At 40.5% G+C, this 17176-nt stretch overlaps 1 protein-coding gene across 2 annotated transcripts in view; it reads left to right on the top strand.

Annotated features, from left to right (window-relative positions):
* The first annotated feature begins 5093 nt into the window (after positions 1 to 5093).
* CFAP91 (cilia and flagella associated protein 91) overlaps positions 5094 to 17176 on the top strand; it is a 149581-nt gene continuing 137498 nt past the window's right edge. Inside the window, exon 1 of one of the 2 annotated variants that reach the window (XM_059064733.2) lies at positions 5094 to 5356. In XM_059064733.2, coding sequence (XP_058920716.1) covers positions 5233 to 5356 — 124 coding nt within the window. In that variant the 5' untranslated portion in view covers positions 5094 to 5232. Of the gene's footprint in view, positions 5357 to 5720; positions 5795 to 17176 lie in introns of those variants that run through there. The other variant, XM_067035355.1, reaches the window with a different exon arrangement.

Here is a 17176-nt window from a genome sequence, read left to right as displayed (position 1 = left end):
ACCACCCTGTTACCTCACCACCAACCAATCAGAAGAAAGTCACACACCCTGTGGCTCTCCCCACAAATTTGCCTTTAAAAACTCTTCCCTGAAACGCATGGGGGAGTTCACGTCTTTTGAGCATGAGATGTCCATTCTCTTTGCTTGGCCATTGTAATAAACATTTCTCTGCTCCAAACTCCAATGTTTCAGTTTGTTTGGCCTCACTGTGCATCCGGCACATGAACTTGGGTTCGATAACAGTCGAATGTGTTATCTATATTTATAGCTGAGAATATTGAGGTTCATAGATGGGCATGATTTGTTCAAGGTCACATAACTTGTGACAGTCCTGAGTCTCCACATCTTCTCCCTCTAAGGTCTGTGGTCTATCTACTATCTCACTTAATTTGTCTAAATGAAAGGTGAATATTATTTTAAAATTAATCATTGTTCTGTATTTAGTTGGGCAACTGAACTCGGGTGTCTACGAAATGAACAAGGAAGAAATGAGAAATATCCAAGAGATTTTAGGGAGTTAAGAGAATTGTGATAAACTGTAGACACAGATTATAGACCAAAAAACTGAAACAGCCTTTCTGAAACTGAGAAAAGATTTTTCTTGCCCATTGTCCTTCCCTGCTTCAGTGAAGACAGGATACTTGCAGTGAGCACACTCTGCGACTTTCTCAGGGTAAGCTAGTATTGGCAGGCCTTGCCCCACCCACACTTCCTTTAACTTGCTGTGTTCAAGATATAAACAAGCCCTCGTTTTCCTCCCTGAGCACTGTGAGTCTTAAACTCTTTTCAACAAGCACTTCTTTGGGAATTAATATTCTCCTGCCCTTGAATAAAAGACCGAAGGATACTTCTTTCCAAAGTGAAATAGTCATTTATATCCAGCTACTTAACTCTCCTGTTTCAGAATGGTACAGCTAACCCCCACACACGGGTTGTTTTTTCTTCTGCCTTTTAATTTATGAATAAGTAAGTGTTCAGATCAATTATTGATCTTTACAGTAACATCATGCTTTACTTTTCTTACCCAGCCTAAATGCCTTTAGACTTATGGGATGGCCTTAGTTAAAGAAAAAGGAGTATAAAATATTGTAATTTAATGTTTCCCATTCTACCCCAGGAAAAAAATCTCAGTAACTCACTTCCACCAAGAAAAACACAGCAGTTTGAGAGACTTGTAATTAGAGATTAAATTTAGAGTAGGTAGGTCGTGGAGACTAAATAATGAAAGATTGGATTCAACCTGCTGTTTACTGCGGCAACTCAGAGGTTAGTTTGTATCAAGTTCTCACTTCCCAATTCCAATTTTAACCAGCAATACTTTACTTTTAAGCCTCTGGCACTCTTTGCTGTTGCTATAATTGCTAAATTTGTAGGCAGCAAGAGTTGCAATGGTGACTGTAATGGACTTTTTCATAGTACAGTGAATCTGTTATTGTATGGTACTATGGGGACACATACCATAGTACCATAGCTACAGGTGGTACCAAGCAGGCATTCTGTGGATGGGATGACAGGCCTGGTGATGTAACAAGAAACAACGAAGGAAATACTTTCTAAAATCTCTCCATGATAAAGGTATTCTTAGCCATTTTTCATGCCTAACTAACCCCAGGTATGGAGACTTTATCAAGTAAGGGTGGATAGTTGAAGTTGGTAGAGAAGCAGTGACACCATATGCTGAGAGAGAAGAATTACAAGGCTTGAATTCTCACTTGTCTAGTTAATAGGTTCAGCAGAAACTTTGTGTAGTATTTACATTTCTGCTGCTGCAAAAAATATTCTTTCCAATTGCCGCAGATAAATACGTGCTGTACATAAATTCTCTATAGCTTTTCAAGAACCGTGAAGTGTCTGAGATTTACCCTGTTTGCCTGCCACAGCTCCACGAATGCTGGTAGAAGCCAGCAAACTGCTGAGTCAGAGATGAAGGATCATTTATTACTTATAGCAGAAGCAACCAAGTATCAGAATTTTTGCACCACATCCCTGAGCCCCAATTCCCACAGGGTGATGTGAAGAAGGCCAGGTGACATCACAGATGTTGCAACACAGAAAAGGAAGCTTAGGAAACCCAAATCTTTAATAATGGGCAATAACAAAGATTGCCCTTTGCTCAAAAGGAGACAGGATCTCTGACTTCTAAGGCTGTAAGCGAACCAGCCCCTTGCTCCAGAGATAGACATTACTTCTATTGTCCAAGGTTGTTTCCTACACAAACAAAGGAAAGGGCAGACAGCTACCCCCTTGCAAGACAAGCAGACGCATGAGAGACCCATGGAGAACTGTCTCCCAAACCTGCAAAGTGTAATTTTGATTTTAATGAACCTGTATTATTGACTAGCACCCCTCTCCAACTTAATTTCATAAAGATTGCATATTAGTCATTTATTGCTGTGCAACAGTATTTCCACAAACCTAGTGGTAATACACATTTATTTGTTATTATTGCATTTCTGTACTTAGGCATCTGGGAATGGTTTAAGTGGCTCCTCTGATTAGGGTCTCAAGATGCAATCAGGATTTTGGCTGAGACTGTGGTCTCATCTGAGGTTCTACTGTGGAAAAATATGCTTTCAATCTCATTTAGGTTGTTGGCAGAATTCAGTTTCTTGCAGATGTAGGACTGAAGGATTTGGTTTTGCACTTGCTGTGGTCAGAGGCCACCCTCATCTCTGAGAGGCTACCTGTAGTTCCTTGCCGCTTGGGGTTTCCAAACATGGCCACTTGCTTTCTCAAAGCCAGCAAGGGAGACAGTGAGCAACTCCAGCAAAATGGAGTTACTACAGTCTATGTAAAACAATCACGTCGTCATTTATAAACCAATACATTTGACATATTCTATTGGTGTCTTCCATTATGCTTATCAAGGGGGCTGGCTGTTGGCTACCTCAGATGATTTATCTGATAGAGTGAGGAAAAGTCTTTCTGAGGAGGGGACATTCTAGCTGAGACTTCAGATGATGAGGAGTCAGCAGGGATAAGATGGGGGTAGGGATGAGGAGCATTCTGGGAAGAAGGAACAGAAAGTGGGAAATGTAGCTATACCCGAAGACAGAAAAATATTATCATGCCATTGTAACACTGTATTTTACATGTTTTTGAGTCTGTTTTCTCCATCATACAGTGCACTGTACAAATTATCTTAGATCTTCAATACCTATTTCATAGTAGACAGTAAATTTATATTATAAATGGATGGATTTATTCACTTAGGAATCATTTTGTTAAGCTTTCAGGTACCAGGTACTTCAGAGATACAAAATGACATGTAAAGGCCTGTGCCCTCAATGAACTCACAGGTGTGGAGAGCAAAGTTGCAAACAATTACTAATACAAGGCGGTCAATGCCATTGGTGCTACTACAGCAGTGGAAGGAAGAAAGAACGAAGGCTTGGTCTATTTGGGTGATTTGCGAAACTACATAAAGGTGGCAAAATTAGCACTGAGTCTTGAAGCATACCTAAATTAGTTGAGGGGTATAAACAGGAAAAAGCATTTTAGGCAAAGGAATCGGTTTGAGTGGCAAAATATCTGGCTGGTTTGCAAAAAAACCCAAGAATTTCAGGAGTAGAGAAAATAAAACCAGGAGTATGTGTGGAAAGAGGGATAGCAGGCCAGGAGGCTTATTGAAGTGTCTGGATTATATCAAAAAGACAAAGACGCTAACTCTAATGTGCAACACTAGCCAAATGGGATAATTTGAGCATCATAAAGTATAATGATATTGGATTAAAAGAATCTGATATGTAAAAATGCATGCATTCATAATGATACTAATCAAAGAAAATCTTATTGGTTAACATTGGAGGTTGCTAGGGCACCAACTCATTTCTGTGAAATTTGATAGCTAAAGTGAAAGAATCCAGCATTCATGCAGACTTTTCTCTATGATCCCTGTATTTCAGGATAACCAATGAGTTGGTGAGGGAAAGTTCTTTTTACAGAGGAATCCCAGGTAATAAAGAAAACTATTGAAGGTATCAGAAATTCACTGTTCTAGCATAAAAGACTTAAGAGATACCAAAATGCAATGTGAAGACTTTTTTTGGGATCTTTTGATCAGAAAAAAACAACTATTAAATGACATCTTGGACCCAACCAGCGACATTTGAATACATACTGAGTATTAGATACATAGGAATCATTAACTTTGTTCGATGTTGACAATGGCGATTAAATTAAAAATCCGTATCAGTTTGAGATGCAGATTAAGGGTAAAATAATGTTTGGGTTTGTTTTAAAATACTCAAGCAAAAAGGGGAGGTAGGCGATAGATGAAACTAGATTGGCAAAATGTTGATAATTGTTGAATCTTGGTGATGGCTAGTGAGGGTTCAGTACTAAAACTGGATTCACTTTTGCTTATGTTAAAAAATTTTCCATAATAGTTTTAAAAAGAAGAGCCAGTGCCTATTACACCACATCATCTTCAGCTGATTTGATTTAATGCCCAGGGCTCAGAAAAGGGTAGCAGAATGCGAATCAACAGTTACTAATTACCCAGCCCACCCCAAACGCTGATACCCACGGCTTGAGCTCAGTGTACCAAAGGCTGATGTTCAGGAGCTTGGATTCCTCAGCTCGAACAAGCCCCGCGGAGACGCGATGTCCGAAAATGAAAGCCCCCAACTATTCTAGAACGTGCTGAGATTTCCCAGGCATTTCCGAAAGAGGCTAACGGAGTGTAACTGGCCGATGGCTGCAGGATTTAAGCAGCAGCCTTTTCCCCAGCCTGCGGCCCCTGGCCTTGACCCTGGTGGGCGGCTAAATGCTCGTGGCTTGGTAACGGGACTGAAGTGGGAAGCAAGGCCGTGCCTCTCCCTTCCCTCCTCCCCTCCCCAGACCTGCCCTTCTCTCCTCCTTTCTTCCCCCTTCTTCCCCGCCCATCACGCTCCTCTCCTCTGCGCACTTTCCAGTCCTTCCGCTCCGGCGCCTCGGCCCACCCCTCCCTTGTCATCACTCGGCTCTTCCTCCCCCAGCCAGCCCCGCCCCTCCCTTCACGAGCCCCGCCCCGTATCTTCGCTCAGCCCCGCCCCTCCTGCTCCTCGCCCCGCCCCTTCCTTGACGTCACTTGGCTCCTCCTCTCTCACACGAGTCCCGCGCCTCTCTTCTGGACTAGCTGTGTGTCCTCGCTCAAACCTCGCTCCTCGCGGGGGTTACCATAGCTACGGTACACACCGCATTTCGGTCTCCCTAGTCGGTCCCAGCTGGCCGCAGGGAAGAGCCGGCACCATGAGTCACGTAGTGACCATCGAAGAGGCCCAGGCCAAGCCGCAGATGTCTCAAACCCGGTGCGGAGGGAGGTCGGGGCCTTGGGGCAAAGTCTCTGCCAATCGAACATATGATTTCCTATACGGTAAGGGCGGCTCCAAACTTCCCTCCTGAGCTGCCGAGTCCTGGGCCAGGTGGGCTTTGAGACGGTGGGACCTGGCCGGGGGCGCGGCGGACAAAAGACGAGCTTCAGGACGAATCCTTTGCCCGCGGTCGTCTTCTGTTGGGTGGGGGCAGCTCCAAGCCCCCTAGGTGGAGGCGCTCTCGCGGGGGCGCGGGGGGTGGTGTCTCAGAGACCGCAGGTGCGCCCTGCGTCTCAGAGCACTGAGCGGGAACACCTGACTCTTCTCCACTCTCTTTTTCTGATAATTTGCACAGCCTTAAGCAATCGTCCTGAATCCTGTTCCTGGCGTTCTGACTTGGAGATTCACTCAACACTCCCGCATGCAAACTGCATAAAATGCCCAAAGAGAATGACCTTCCTGCTCCCATTCCCAGGGCAACTCCAAATTTGGCATTCTAGGTAAAGAAGGGCCAGTTTATCTCATCTTTGTTTTCAGGTTTCTCTTTTTATTTAAGCTTATTCTTATCCATCAAAGTGTTGCTTATAGACTAGGTCCACTAGGTCCTTTGGGCCAGTAAAGCCCCAGTTTATTTTAATGACCTGATTGTTCATTTATGTTCTGTCTCTTCTACTGGACCATAAGTTCCCTGAGTTCTTTAAGTTCTTGTTCTATACATTTTTGTAGCCTTCTCAGCACTTACTCCAGTGCTGGTATATATGTTAGGTGCTATGTAATTTATGATGAATTATTTGAATTATTGAATTTACAACTACAATAATTATAATCAGTAAAGCATGATTTTTTCCAGTTTTGCCCTCGTCACCCTACTTTTTTTTTTTTTTTTTTTTGCATTACGTGGGCCTCTTACTGTTGTTGCTTCTCCCGTTGCGGAGCACAGGCTCCGGACGCGCAGGCTCAGTGGCCGTGGCTCACGGGCCCAGCCGCTCTGTGGCACGTGGGATCTTCCCGGACCGGGGCACGAACCCGGGTCCCCTGCATCGGACTCCCAACCATTGCGCCACCAGGGAAGCCCTCGTCACCCTACTTTTAACTACGTGGTATCTCCTCTGGGAATCCCAGGGTCTCCTTTGGATGGGAATCTTTAGGGTAGCCATTTCCTGGTGTTGGGAATGTGTAATGATTGCTTACATGTGTATAGTACTTTACAGTTAACACCATTCTTTTATAAATCTTAACCTCATTTATATACCATTTTGCATTTAACTTGACTTTAATGCTTTGTATCTGTCAAGTGCCTCACTCCAAGTGCCCACGATACTTTCTCACTTCCCTGAATCTACATTTGTTGATGGATTAGCAGCTACACTACTGCCCTGCTAATTAAAATCTTTTAAATACGATATATTTTTCCCAGCTTCCAAAAATATTTTATAATACTTTCTGGGTTTATCAAGAGCTCTTTCCTCCTTTCTTTCCCCCCAGAATCTGCAGTTTATTATAGTTTTCCCAAAAAGTAATCATCATATTTTGGGGTTTGAAACACTTCCTCATCATCACCATTACTTGGTTGTGACAACTTCCTGTGCTTCTTAGAATTATTTTTACAACATGGGTAAATTGGCTGAGGGGCTCTTTCATGATTTCCATGGAAAAATTTCCCCCATTAAATTCATGGGCTTTTGATAACATTATATTTTATGTATAGTAGTTTGTATCTGTTAATCCCATACTCCTAATTTATCCCTCCTACCTCCCTTTCCCCCTTGGTAACCATAAGTTTATTCTCTATGTCTGTGAGTCTGTTTTGTATGTAGATTCATTTCTGTTATTTTTCAGATTCCCCATATAAATGATATCGTATAATATTTGTCTCTGTCTGACTTACTTTGCCAAGTATAATATTCTCTAGGTTCATACATGTTGCTGCAAATGGCAATATTTCATTCTTTTTCTATGGATGAGTAATAGTCCATTGTGTGTGTGTGTGTGTGTGTGTGTATATATATATATATATATATATATATATATATATACATACATACATACATACCACATCTTCTTAAGCCAATCATCTGCTGGGCACTGGGTTGCTTCCATATTTTGGCTGTTGTAAATACTGCTGCTATGAACATTGGGGTGCAGGTATCTTTTCAAATTAGAGTTTTCAATTTTTACAGATATATACCCAGGAGTGGGATTAGTGGATCATATGTTAGCTCTAGTTTTAGTTTTTTAAGGAACCTCCATACTATTTTCCATAGTGGCTGCACCAGTTTATACATTCCCACCAACAGTGTAGGGGAGGGTTCCCTTTTTTCCACACCCTCTTAGGAATTTATTACTTATAGACTTTTTCATGATAGCCATTTTGACCACTGTGCGGTGATACCTTATGGTGGTTTTGATTTGCATTTCTTTAATAATTAGTCATGTTAAGCAGTTTCTCATATGCTTCTTGGCCATCTGTATGTCTTCTTTGGAAAATGTCTATTTAGGTCTTCTGCCCATTTTTTGATTGGATATTTATTTATCTATCTATCTATTTATTTATTGCCACATTGGGTCTTTGTTGCTGCGTGCGGGCTTTTCCTCTTTGCAGCGAGCAGGGGCTTCTCTTTGATGCGGTGCGCAGGCTTCTCATTGCATTGGCTTCTCTTGTTGTGGAACATGAGCTCTTTGCATGCGGGCTTCAATAGTTGCAGAACGTGGGCTCAGTAGTTGTGGCACGCAGGCTTTAGGGCACATGGGCGTCAGTAGTTGTGGCACATGGGCTCAGTACTTGTGGCTTGTGGGCTCTAGAGTGCAAGCTCAGTAGTTGTGGCACACAGGCTTAGTTGCTCCGTGGCATGTGGGATCTTCCCTGGACCAGGGATCAAACCCGTGTCCCCTGCATTGGCAGGTGGATTCTTAACCACTGTGCCACCAGGGAAGTTCCTGTTTGTTTTTGATATTGAGTTGTGTGAGCTGTTTGTATATTTTGGTTATTAACCCTTTGTTGGTCACATTGTTTGCAAATATTTTCTCCCATTCCATAGGTTTTTTCAGTTTGTTGATGGTTTGCTTTACTGTGCAAAATCTTTTAAGTTGGATTAGGTGCCATATGTTTATTTTTGCTTTTATTTATTTTGCCTTGGGAGACTGATCTAAGAAAATATTGCTACAATTTATGTCAGAGGATGTTTCCCCTATGTTGTCTACTAGGAGTTTTATGGTTTCACGTCTTACATTTAGGTCTTTAAATCATTTTGAGTTTATTTTTGTAAATGGTTTGAGGGAATGTTCTAATTGCATTAATTTACATGTAGCTAGCTGTCCAGCTTTCCCAGTACCACTTGTTGAAGAGACTGTCTTTCTCCGTTGTATATTCTTGCCTCCTTTGTCATAGATTAATTGACCATAGGTACATGGGTTTATTGCTGGGCTCTGTATTCTGTTCTGTTGTTCTATATGTCTGTTTTCGTGCCACTACCACACTGTTTTGATTAATGTAGCTTTGTAGAATAGTTTGAGGTTGGAAGGGTTATGTCTCCAGTTTTGTTCTTTTTCCTCAGGATTGCTTTGACAATTCTGGGTCTTTTGTGGTTCCATATAAATTTTAGGATTATTTGTTCTAGTTGTGTGAAAAACGTTATGGGTATTTTGATAAGGATTGTATTAAGTCTGTAGATTGCTTTGGGTAGTATGGCCATTTTAACAATACTGATTGTTCGACTCCAAGAGCATGGGATATCTTTCCATTTGTTTGAATCATCTTCAGTTTCCTTTATCAGTGTTTTATAGTTTCCAGCATACAGGTCTTTCACTTCCTTGGTTAGGTTTATTCCTAGATATTTTTTTATTGATGCAATTTTAAATGGGATTTTTAAAAACTTTCTGATATTTAATTGTTAGTATAAAGAAATGCAACAAATTTCTGTATATTAATCTTGTATCCTGCTACCTTGCTGAATTCGTTTATTAGTTCTAATAGTTTTTGTATGGATACTTTAGTGTCTTCTATATAGAGTCTCATGCCATCTGCAAATAGTGACAGTTTTACTTCTTCCCTTCCAATTTGGATACTTTAAAATTTCTTTTTCTTGTCTCATTGCTATGGCTGTGCCTTCCAATACTATGTTGAATAGAGGTGGTGAGAGTGGGCATCCTTTTCTTGTTTCTGAATTTAGCTAGAAGGCTTTCAGCTTTTCACCATTGACTTTTATGTTGGCTGTGCGTTTGTGGCTTATTATGTTCCCCCTATACCCACTTTGGTGAGAGTTTTTATCATGAATGGATGTTGAATTTGGTCAGATGCTTTTTCTGTGTGTATTGAGATGGTTATATGGTTTTTGTCTTTCCTTCTGTTAATGTGGTGTACCACATTGATTGATTTGTGTATGTTGAACCATCCTTGCTACCCTGGAATGAATCCAACTTGATCATGGTGTATGATCCTTTTTATGTATTGTTGGATTTGGTTTGCTAATATTTTGTTGAGGATTTTTGTATCTATATTCATCAAAGATATTGGCCTGTAATGTTCGTTTTTTGTAGTGGTTTTGTCTGGTTTTGCTCTCAGGGTGATGGTAGCTTCACAGAATGACTTTGGGAGTGTTCCCTCCTCTTAATTTTTTGGAATAGTTTGAGCAGGATAGGTATAAATTCTTCTTTGTAAGTTTGGTAAATTCCCGAGTGAAGTCATCCTGACCTGCACTTTTCTATGGAGGGAGTTTCGTTTCATTTTGTTTTTTAAGTAGAGTTAATTTACAATGTGGAGGGAGTGTTTGTTTTTTTAATTACAGATTCTATTTCACCTCAATGATTGGTCTGTTTGAATTATCTGTTTCTTCTTGGCTCAGTTTTGGCAGGTTGTATGTTGCTAGAAACTTGTTCATTTCTTCTAGGTTGTCCAATTTGTTGGCATATAACTATTCACAGTATTGTCTTATGAGTTACTGTATTTATGTGGTGTCAGTTGTTATTTTACTTCTTTCATTTCTTATTTTATTTATTTGGGTCCTCTCTCTTTTCTTCTTGGTGAGCCTGGCTAGAGGTTTGTCAATTTTGTTCCTCTTTTCAAAAAAAACAAAAACAAAAAACAGAAACACAGCACTTGGTTTTATTGATCTTTCCTATGGTTATTTTATCTCTGTCTTATTTCCTCACTGATCTTTATTATTTCCTTCCTTCTTCTGACTTTGGGTTTTGTTTGTTCTTCTTTTTCTTTTTTTTTTTTTCCCCAATATCAGCTGTTTTCCTGTGGGCTTTTCTAAAAGCAGACCTTGAGGTAAACGTTCATAGGCTACTACTTTATTAAGAAGTACAATCCAAAAGAAACCAGAGATAGGGAAATGTGACTGAGACAGGGAATGTCAGAGAGAAAATAAAACCATGTGTTACCAGGGTGATTACCACAAAGTTTGTATCAAGTAAAAGTAAAACCATTTTTCTGAGAAGCAGTATGTGTTACTTTGCCTGTCGATAATCCAGCCCTGGAGTGGAAGGAGAATTTACCTGCTGGCTTCTGTGTCTCTTTGGTTAAAACTTTGCTTTATGTATCCTCAGTAAGAGACATGTGAAGGTGATATGCATTTCACATGGATTTTCACGTCTCCAGGTCACAGAGAAAAACTAAGGGGAAGGTGAGGGACACTTGGTGCAGACATGAGGTAAAGAGACACTGAGCTGTGCCTGCTGCTTGGACTGCAGCTTGGTTGAGCCAAAACAGAAATTGTTGCTCTGGTTAGTTGGTAGGAAACAAGTTGGCAAGAGCTCCAGACATCTGCAAATTACAAGTTTATGAAATCATGTAAATGAAGTGGCTGATCCAAACATACCAAAACCAGAACCAAACAAAACAGCACTTCTGGGCTTCCCTGGTGGTGCAGTGGTTGGGGGTCTGCCTGCCGGTGCAGGAGTTGTGAGTTTGTGCCCCGGTCCGGGGGGATCCTGCATGCCACGGGGTGGCTGGGCCCGTGGGCCATGGCCACTGAGCCTGCACGTCCAGAGCCTGTGCTCCACGGTGGGAGGGGCCGCGGTGGTGAGAGGCCCGCATACCGCAAGAAACAACAACAACAAAAAACAGCACTTCTCTTCCCCACACTCTCCTACCCTTTTGATTATTACCTCCCAGAGGGAAAACTTTCAATTCTTTTTAGCTCTTTCTTCTCATATTTAGTAAAATATTCTTTTCATCTTTTCTTAAAAAATTTTTTTAATTAAAATTTTTAACCATTTAAAAAATTTAAGTAGAATTAATTTACAATGTTGTTAGTGTCAGATGTACAACAAAGTGATTCAAATACATATATATATACACACGTATATACTTTTTCAGATTCTTTTCTTTTATAGGTTATTATAAGATATTGGATATAGTTTCCCATGCAATACAGTAGGTCTTTTTTGTTTATCTGTTTTATGTATAGTAGTACGTATATGTTAATCCTAAACTTCTAATTTATCTCTCCCCTCCCCTCCCACACTATCCCCTTTGGTAAACATAAGTTTGTTTTCTACGTCTGTGAGTCTGTTTCTGTTTTGTAAATAAGTTCATTTGTATCATTTTTTTAAGTTCCACATATAAGTGATATCATATGATATTGTCTTCCTCTGCCTGATTTACTTCACTTAATATGATAGATAATCTCTAAGTCCATCATGTTGCTGCAAATGTCATTATTTCTTTTTTTTTTATGGCTGAGTCATAGTCCATTGTATATACATATATATATATACACAACATCTTCTTTATCCGTTCATCTGTTGATGTTCATTTAGGTTGCTTCCAGGTCTTGGCTATTGTAAATAGTACTGCTTTGAACTTTGGGGTGCATGTATCTCTTCAAATTAGAGTTTTCACCAGGTAAATGCCCAGGAGTGGGATTTAAGGATCATACGGTAACTCTATTTTTAGTTTTTTAAAGAACCTCCATGCTGTTCTCCATAGTGGCTGCACCAATTTACATTCCCACCAACAGTGTAGGAGGGTTCCTTTTTCTCCACACCCTCTCCAGTATTTATTATTTGTAGACTTGTTAATGATGGCCATTCTGATGTGAGGTGATACCTCATTGTAGTTTTGATTTGCATTTCTCTAATACTTAGCGATATTGAGCATCTTTTCATGTGCCTGTTAGCCATCTATATGCCTTCTTGGAGAAATGTCTATTTAGGTATTCTGGTCACTTTTTATTGGGTTGTTTGTTTTTTTGGTATTAAAGTATATGAGCTGTTGGTGTATTTTGGAAATTAATCCCTTGTTGGTAGCATCATTTGCAAATATTTTTTCCCACTTTGTAGGTTGTCTTTTTGTTTTGTTGATGGTTTCCTTTGCTATGCAAAAGCTTTTAAGTTTAATTAGGTCCCATTTGTTTATTTTTGGTTTAGTTTCCATTACTCTAGGAGATGGATCCAAAAAAAATATTGCTATGATTTATGTCAGAGTCTTCTGCCTGTTTTCCTCTAATAGTTTTATAGTATCTGGTCTTACACTTAGGTGTTTAATCCATCTTGAGTTTATTTTTGTATATGGTGTTAGAGAATGTTCTAATTTCATTCTTTTACATGTAGCTGTCCAGTTTTCCCAGCACCATTTATTGAAGAGATTGTCTCTTCTCCATTGTATATTCTTGCCTCCTTTGTCATAGATTAATTGCCTGTAGGTGTATAGGTTTATTTCTGGGCTCTCTGTTCCATTGATATGTATGTCTGTTTTTATTCCAGTACCATACTGTTTTGATTATTGTAGCTTTGTAGTATAGTGTGAAGTCTGAGAGTGTGATTCCTCCAGCTCTGTTCTTCTTTCTCAAGGTTGTTTTGGCTATTCAGGGTCTTTTGTGTTTCCATATAAATTAAAACTTTTTTTTCTAGTTCTGTGAAAATGCCATTGGTAATTTGATAGGGATTGCATTGAATCTGTAAGATTGCCTTGGGTAGTATGGTCATTTTAACAATATGAATTCTTCCAATTCAAGAACATGGTTTTTCCATCTGTTTCCATCTATTTCATTCTTTCTATCTGTTTGTGTCATCTTCAATTTCTTTCATCAGTGTCTTAGTTTTCAGAGTAGAGGTCTTTTGCCTCCTTAGGTAGGTTTATTTCTAGGTGTTTTATTCTTTTTGATATAATGTAAACAGGATTGTTTCCTTAATTTCTCTTTCTGATATTGCCTTGTTAGTGTATAGAAATGCAGCAGTTTTCTGTACATTAATTTTGTATCTAGCAACTTTACCAAATTCACTGATGAGCTCTAGTAGTTTTCTGATAGCGTCTTTAGGATTTTCTATGTATAGCATCATGTCATGTGCAAACAATGACAGTTTTACTTATTCTTTTTAATTTGGATTCTTTTTATTTATTTTTCTTCCCTGATTGCTGTGGCTAGGACTTCCAAAACTCTGTTCAATAAAAGTGGTGACAGTGGGCATCCTTGTCTTCTTCCTGATCTTAGAGGAAATCTTTCTGCTTTTCATCACTGAGTATGATGTTAGCTGTGGGTTTGTCATATATGGCCTTTATTATGTTGAGGTTGGTTCCCTCTGTGTCCACTTTGTGAAAAATTTTTATTATAAATGGATGTTGAATTTTATCAAAAGCTTTTTCTGTACCTATTGATATGTTCATATGGTTTTGTTGTTGTTGTTTGTTTTTTTTTTTGTTTTGCGGTACACGGGCCTCTCACTGTTGTGGCCTCTCCCACCGCAGAGCACAGGCTCCGGACACACAGGCTCAGCAGCCATGGCTCACAGGCCCAGCTGCTCCACGGCATGTGGGCTCTTCCCGGACCGGGGCACGAACCCGTGTCCCCTGCATTGGCAGGTGGATTCTCAACCACTGTGCCACCAGGGAAGCCCTGTTCATATGGTTTTATTCTTCAGTTTGTTAAGGGTGTATCACACTGATAGATTTGTGGATATTGAAAAGTCCTGGCATCTCTGGGGTAAATCCCATTTGATCATGGTGTATGATCCTTTTAATGTATTGTTGGAATCAGTTTGCTAGTATCTTTTGTTTTTTAATTTATATATTTTATTATTTTTATTTTTTTTTGGCTGAGTTGGGTCTTCATTGCTGCATGCAGATTTTCTCTAGTTGAGGTGAGTGGGGGCTACTCTTCACTGCAGTGCTTGGGTTTCTCACTGCAGTGACTTGTTGTGGAGCACGGGCTCTAGGTGCACAGGCTTCAGTAGTTGTGGCACGTGGGCTCAGTAGTTGTGGCTTGCAGGCTCTAGAGCGCAGGCTCAGTAGTTGTGGCACATGGGCTTAGTTGCTCCATGGCATGTGGGATCTTCCTGGACCAGGGCTCAAACCTGTGTCCCCTGCATTGGCAGGCAGATTCTTAACCACTGCACCACCAGAGAAGTCCCCACTCTATGTCTTTTGATTGGAGTTTTTAGTCCATCAACACTTAAAGTAATTGTTGATAGGTATGTACTTATTGCCATTTTAAAACTTGTTTTTGTAGTTCTTCTTTGTTCATGTATTCTTTTTGTTTTTCCTTTTGTGGTTTAATGATTTTCTTTTATAGTATTCTTGAGTTCCTTTCTTTTTGGTTTTTGTGAATCTGTTTTTTTTTTTTTTTTTTTTTGGTTGCATTGGTTCTTCATTGCTTCATATGGGTTTTCTCTAGTTGTGGTGAGCGGGGGCTACTCTTTGTTGCAGTGCGTGGGCTTCTCGTTGTGGTGGCTTCTCTTGTTGCAGAGCACAGGCTCTAGGTATGCAGGTTTCAGTAGTTGCGGCATGTGGGCTCAGTAGTTGTGGCTCACGGGCTCTAGAGCACAGGCTCAGTAGTTATGGCACACAGGCTTAGTTGCTCTGCAGCATGTGGGATCTTCCCAGACCATGGATTGAACCCATGTCCCCTGCATTGGCACACAGATTCTTAACCACTGCACCACCAGGTAAGTCCCCCTATTGTATGTTTTTGATTTGTGGTTACCATGGAATTCAAGTATGTTGACCCACAACTATATCCACTTGCTTTAAATTTATAGTTATACACATTCTAAAAGATTGACATTTTTATACTCCGCTCCCCCACATGTTGTGATTTTGATGCCCTATTTTACATCTTCATGCTTATCCTTTTACTGTTAATTGTAGTTGTAGTCGCTTTTACAGAGTATTTTTTAATCTATGTACTGGCTTATTTAAGCCAGTACATATATATATGTACTTTATATATTTGCCTTTCCTATACTTTCTTGCTTCTTTTCTGTTTAGAGAAGACCCTTCAATATTTCTTTTAGGGTAGCTTAGTATTGCTGAATTCATTTAGTTTTAGCTTGTCTGAGATATTTTAAAATCTCTCTTTCTATTCTAAATGATAATCTTGCTGGGTAGAGTGTCCTGGGTTGCAGTTTTTCCCTTTCAGGACTTTGAATATACCATGGCCCTCCCTTCTGGCCTACAAAGTTTCTGTAGAGAAATCAGCTGATAGCCTTATGAGGTTTTCCTTGTAACTAACTCTTTGGTTTTTTTTTTTTGCTGCCTTTAGAATTCTCTGTTTAACTTTTGCTGTTTTAATTATGATATGTCTTGGTGTGGGTCTGTTTGTGTTCATCTTGTTTGGGACCCTCTTTGCTTCCTGTACCTGGATATCTGTTTCTTTATTTAGGTTTGGGAACTTTTCAGCCATAATTTCTTCAAATACATTATTGAACCCCTTCTCTCTCTCTCTCTCTCTCCTTCTAGAACCCCTATTATGTGTAGGTTGGCATACTTCATATTATCCCATAGATCTCATATGTTGCCTTTATTTTTTTCATTTGTCTTTCTGTCTGCTGTTCTGATTGAGTTATTTCCATTATTCTATCTTCCAGATCACTTATTCATTCTTCTGTGTCCTTTAGTCTGCTATTCATTGCTTCTAGATTGGTTTTTATCTCAGCAATTGTCTAATTTTGATTGGTTCATCTTTATAGTTTCTAGTTCCTTGTTGCAGTGATCTGCATTTCTATTGATAATCTTTCTTAATTCCTTTAGCATTTTTATTACCTTCTTTTTGAACTCAAGGTCTAGTAGACTGGTGAGGTCTGTTTCATTATTTGTTCTTTCCTGTTCTGTTGATTGGAAATAGTTCCTATCCTTTTAAATTTTACTTAACTTTCTCTGTCTATGAATTTAGAAGAAACAGCTATCTACTGTGGTCTGGAAGGGGTGTTTTTATGTGGGATTGACCCTGCAAAGACGGTATGTCTCCAGTATTGTTGGTGCAAGGGCTGGTTTTGGTGTGGATGCCAGCCACTTTTTTCCTCAGGGTGTGCTGGTCGTTACCCCCTTGGTAGGGGGTGTGCTTGCTGTTGTCATATCTAGAGCCTGTGCTGGATGTGAGGCAGGACTTCTTCTCTGCTCCGTGGCTGTCACCATACATTTTGGGGTAGGACCTGCTCCCCAGTTGGAATAGATGGCCTGAGGGTTGGGTTCGATCAGGCTCCGTAGCTCTTGAGTGTGCACCCTGCCCCAAGGGAGGTAAATCCTGAAGCAAATGCAGCCCGTGTGGTCACAGAAGACCTGTACACCACCTGTGTGGGCATCCGTGGTTCCATTCAAAGGCAGTCCAAGTTCACGTCCCTTTCTCTGTTGTGTTCATCCCAGATCTAGTGCAGGGCTGTGGTGTGGAGTGGGTGGGGCTGGGGCATTTGCTAGGCTGGGGCTGGCAGTCAGATTGTGGTTTCAGGAGTTGAGCTGGCTGCTTTGCTTCCTGAGATCTGGGCTGCCTCTGTGGCAGTCTTTTCCAGGACCGTTCTTCCCCGGACGTAGTGCTAAGCTGTGGTGTGGAGTGGGCGGAGCCTGGGCGCTCTTGCTGGGAAATGAACTGCTGCATACCCCTGCCCAGGGCCTGTCTGCCCGAGATTCAGTACGTAGCCCCTTTGCACTCTTGTGGTGCCACCAGGTA

The sequence above is a fragment of the Kogia breviceps genome, chromosome 5 (genome assembly GCF_026419965.1).
Source record: "Kogia breviceps isolate mKogBre1 chromosome 5, mKogBre1 haplotype 1, whole genome shotgun sequence".
NCBI classification, from domain to species: domain Eukaryota; kingdom Metazoa; phylum Chordata; class Mammalia; order Artiodactyla; family Physeteridae; genus Kogia; species Kogia breviceps.
Note: the sequence above shows the minus strand (reverse complement) of the source record. Positions and strands in the feature narration are given on the sequence as shown.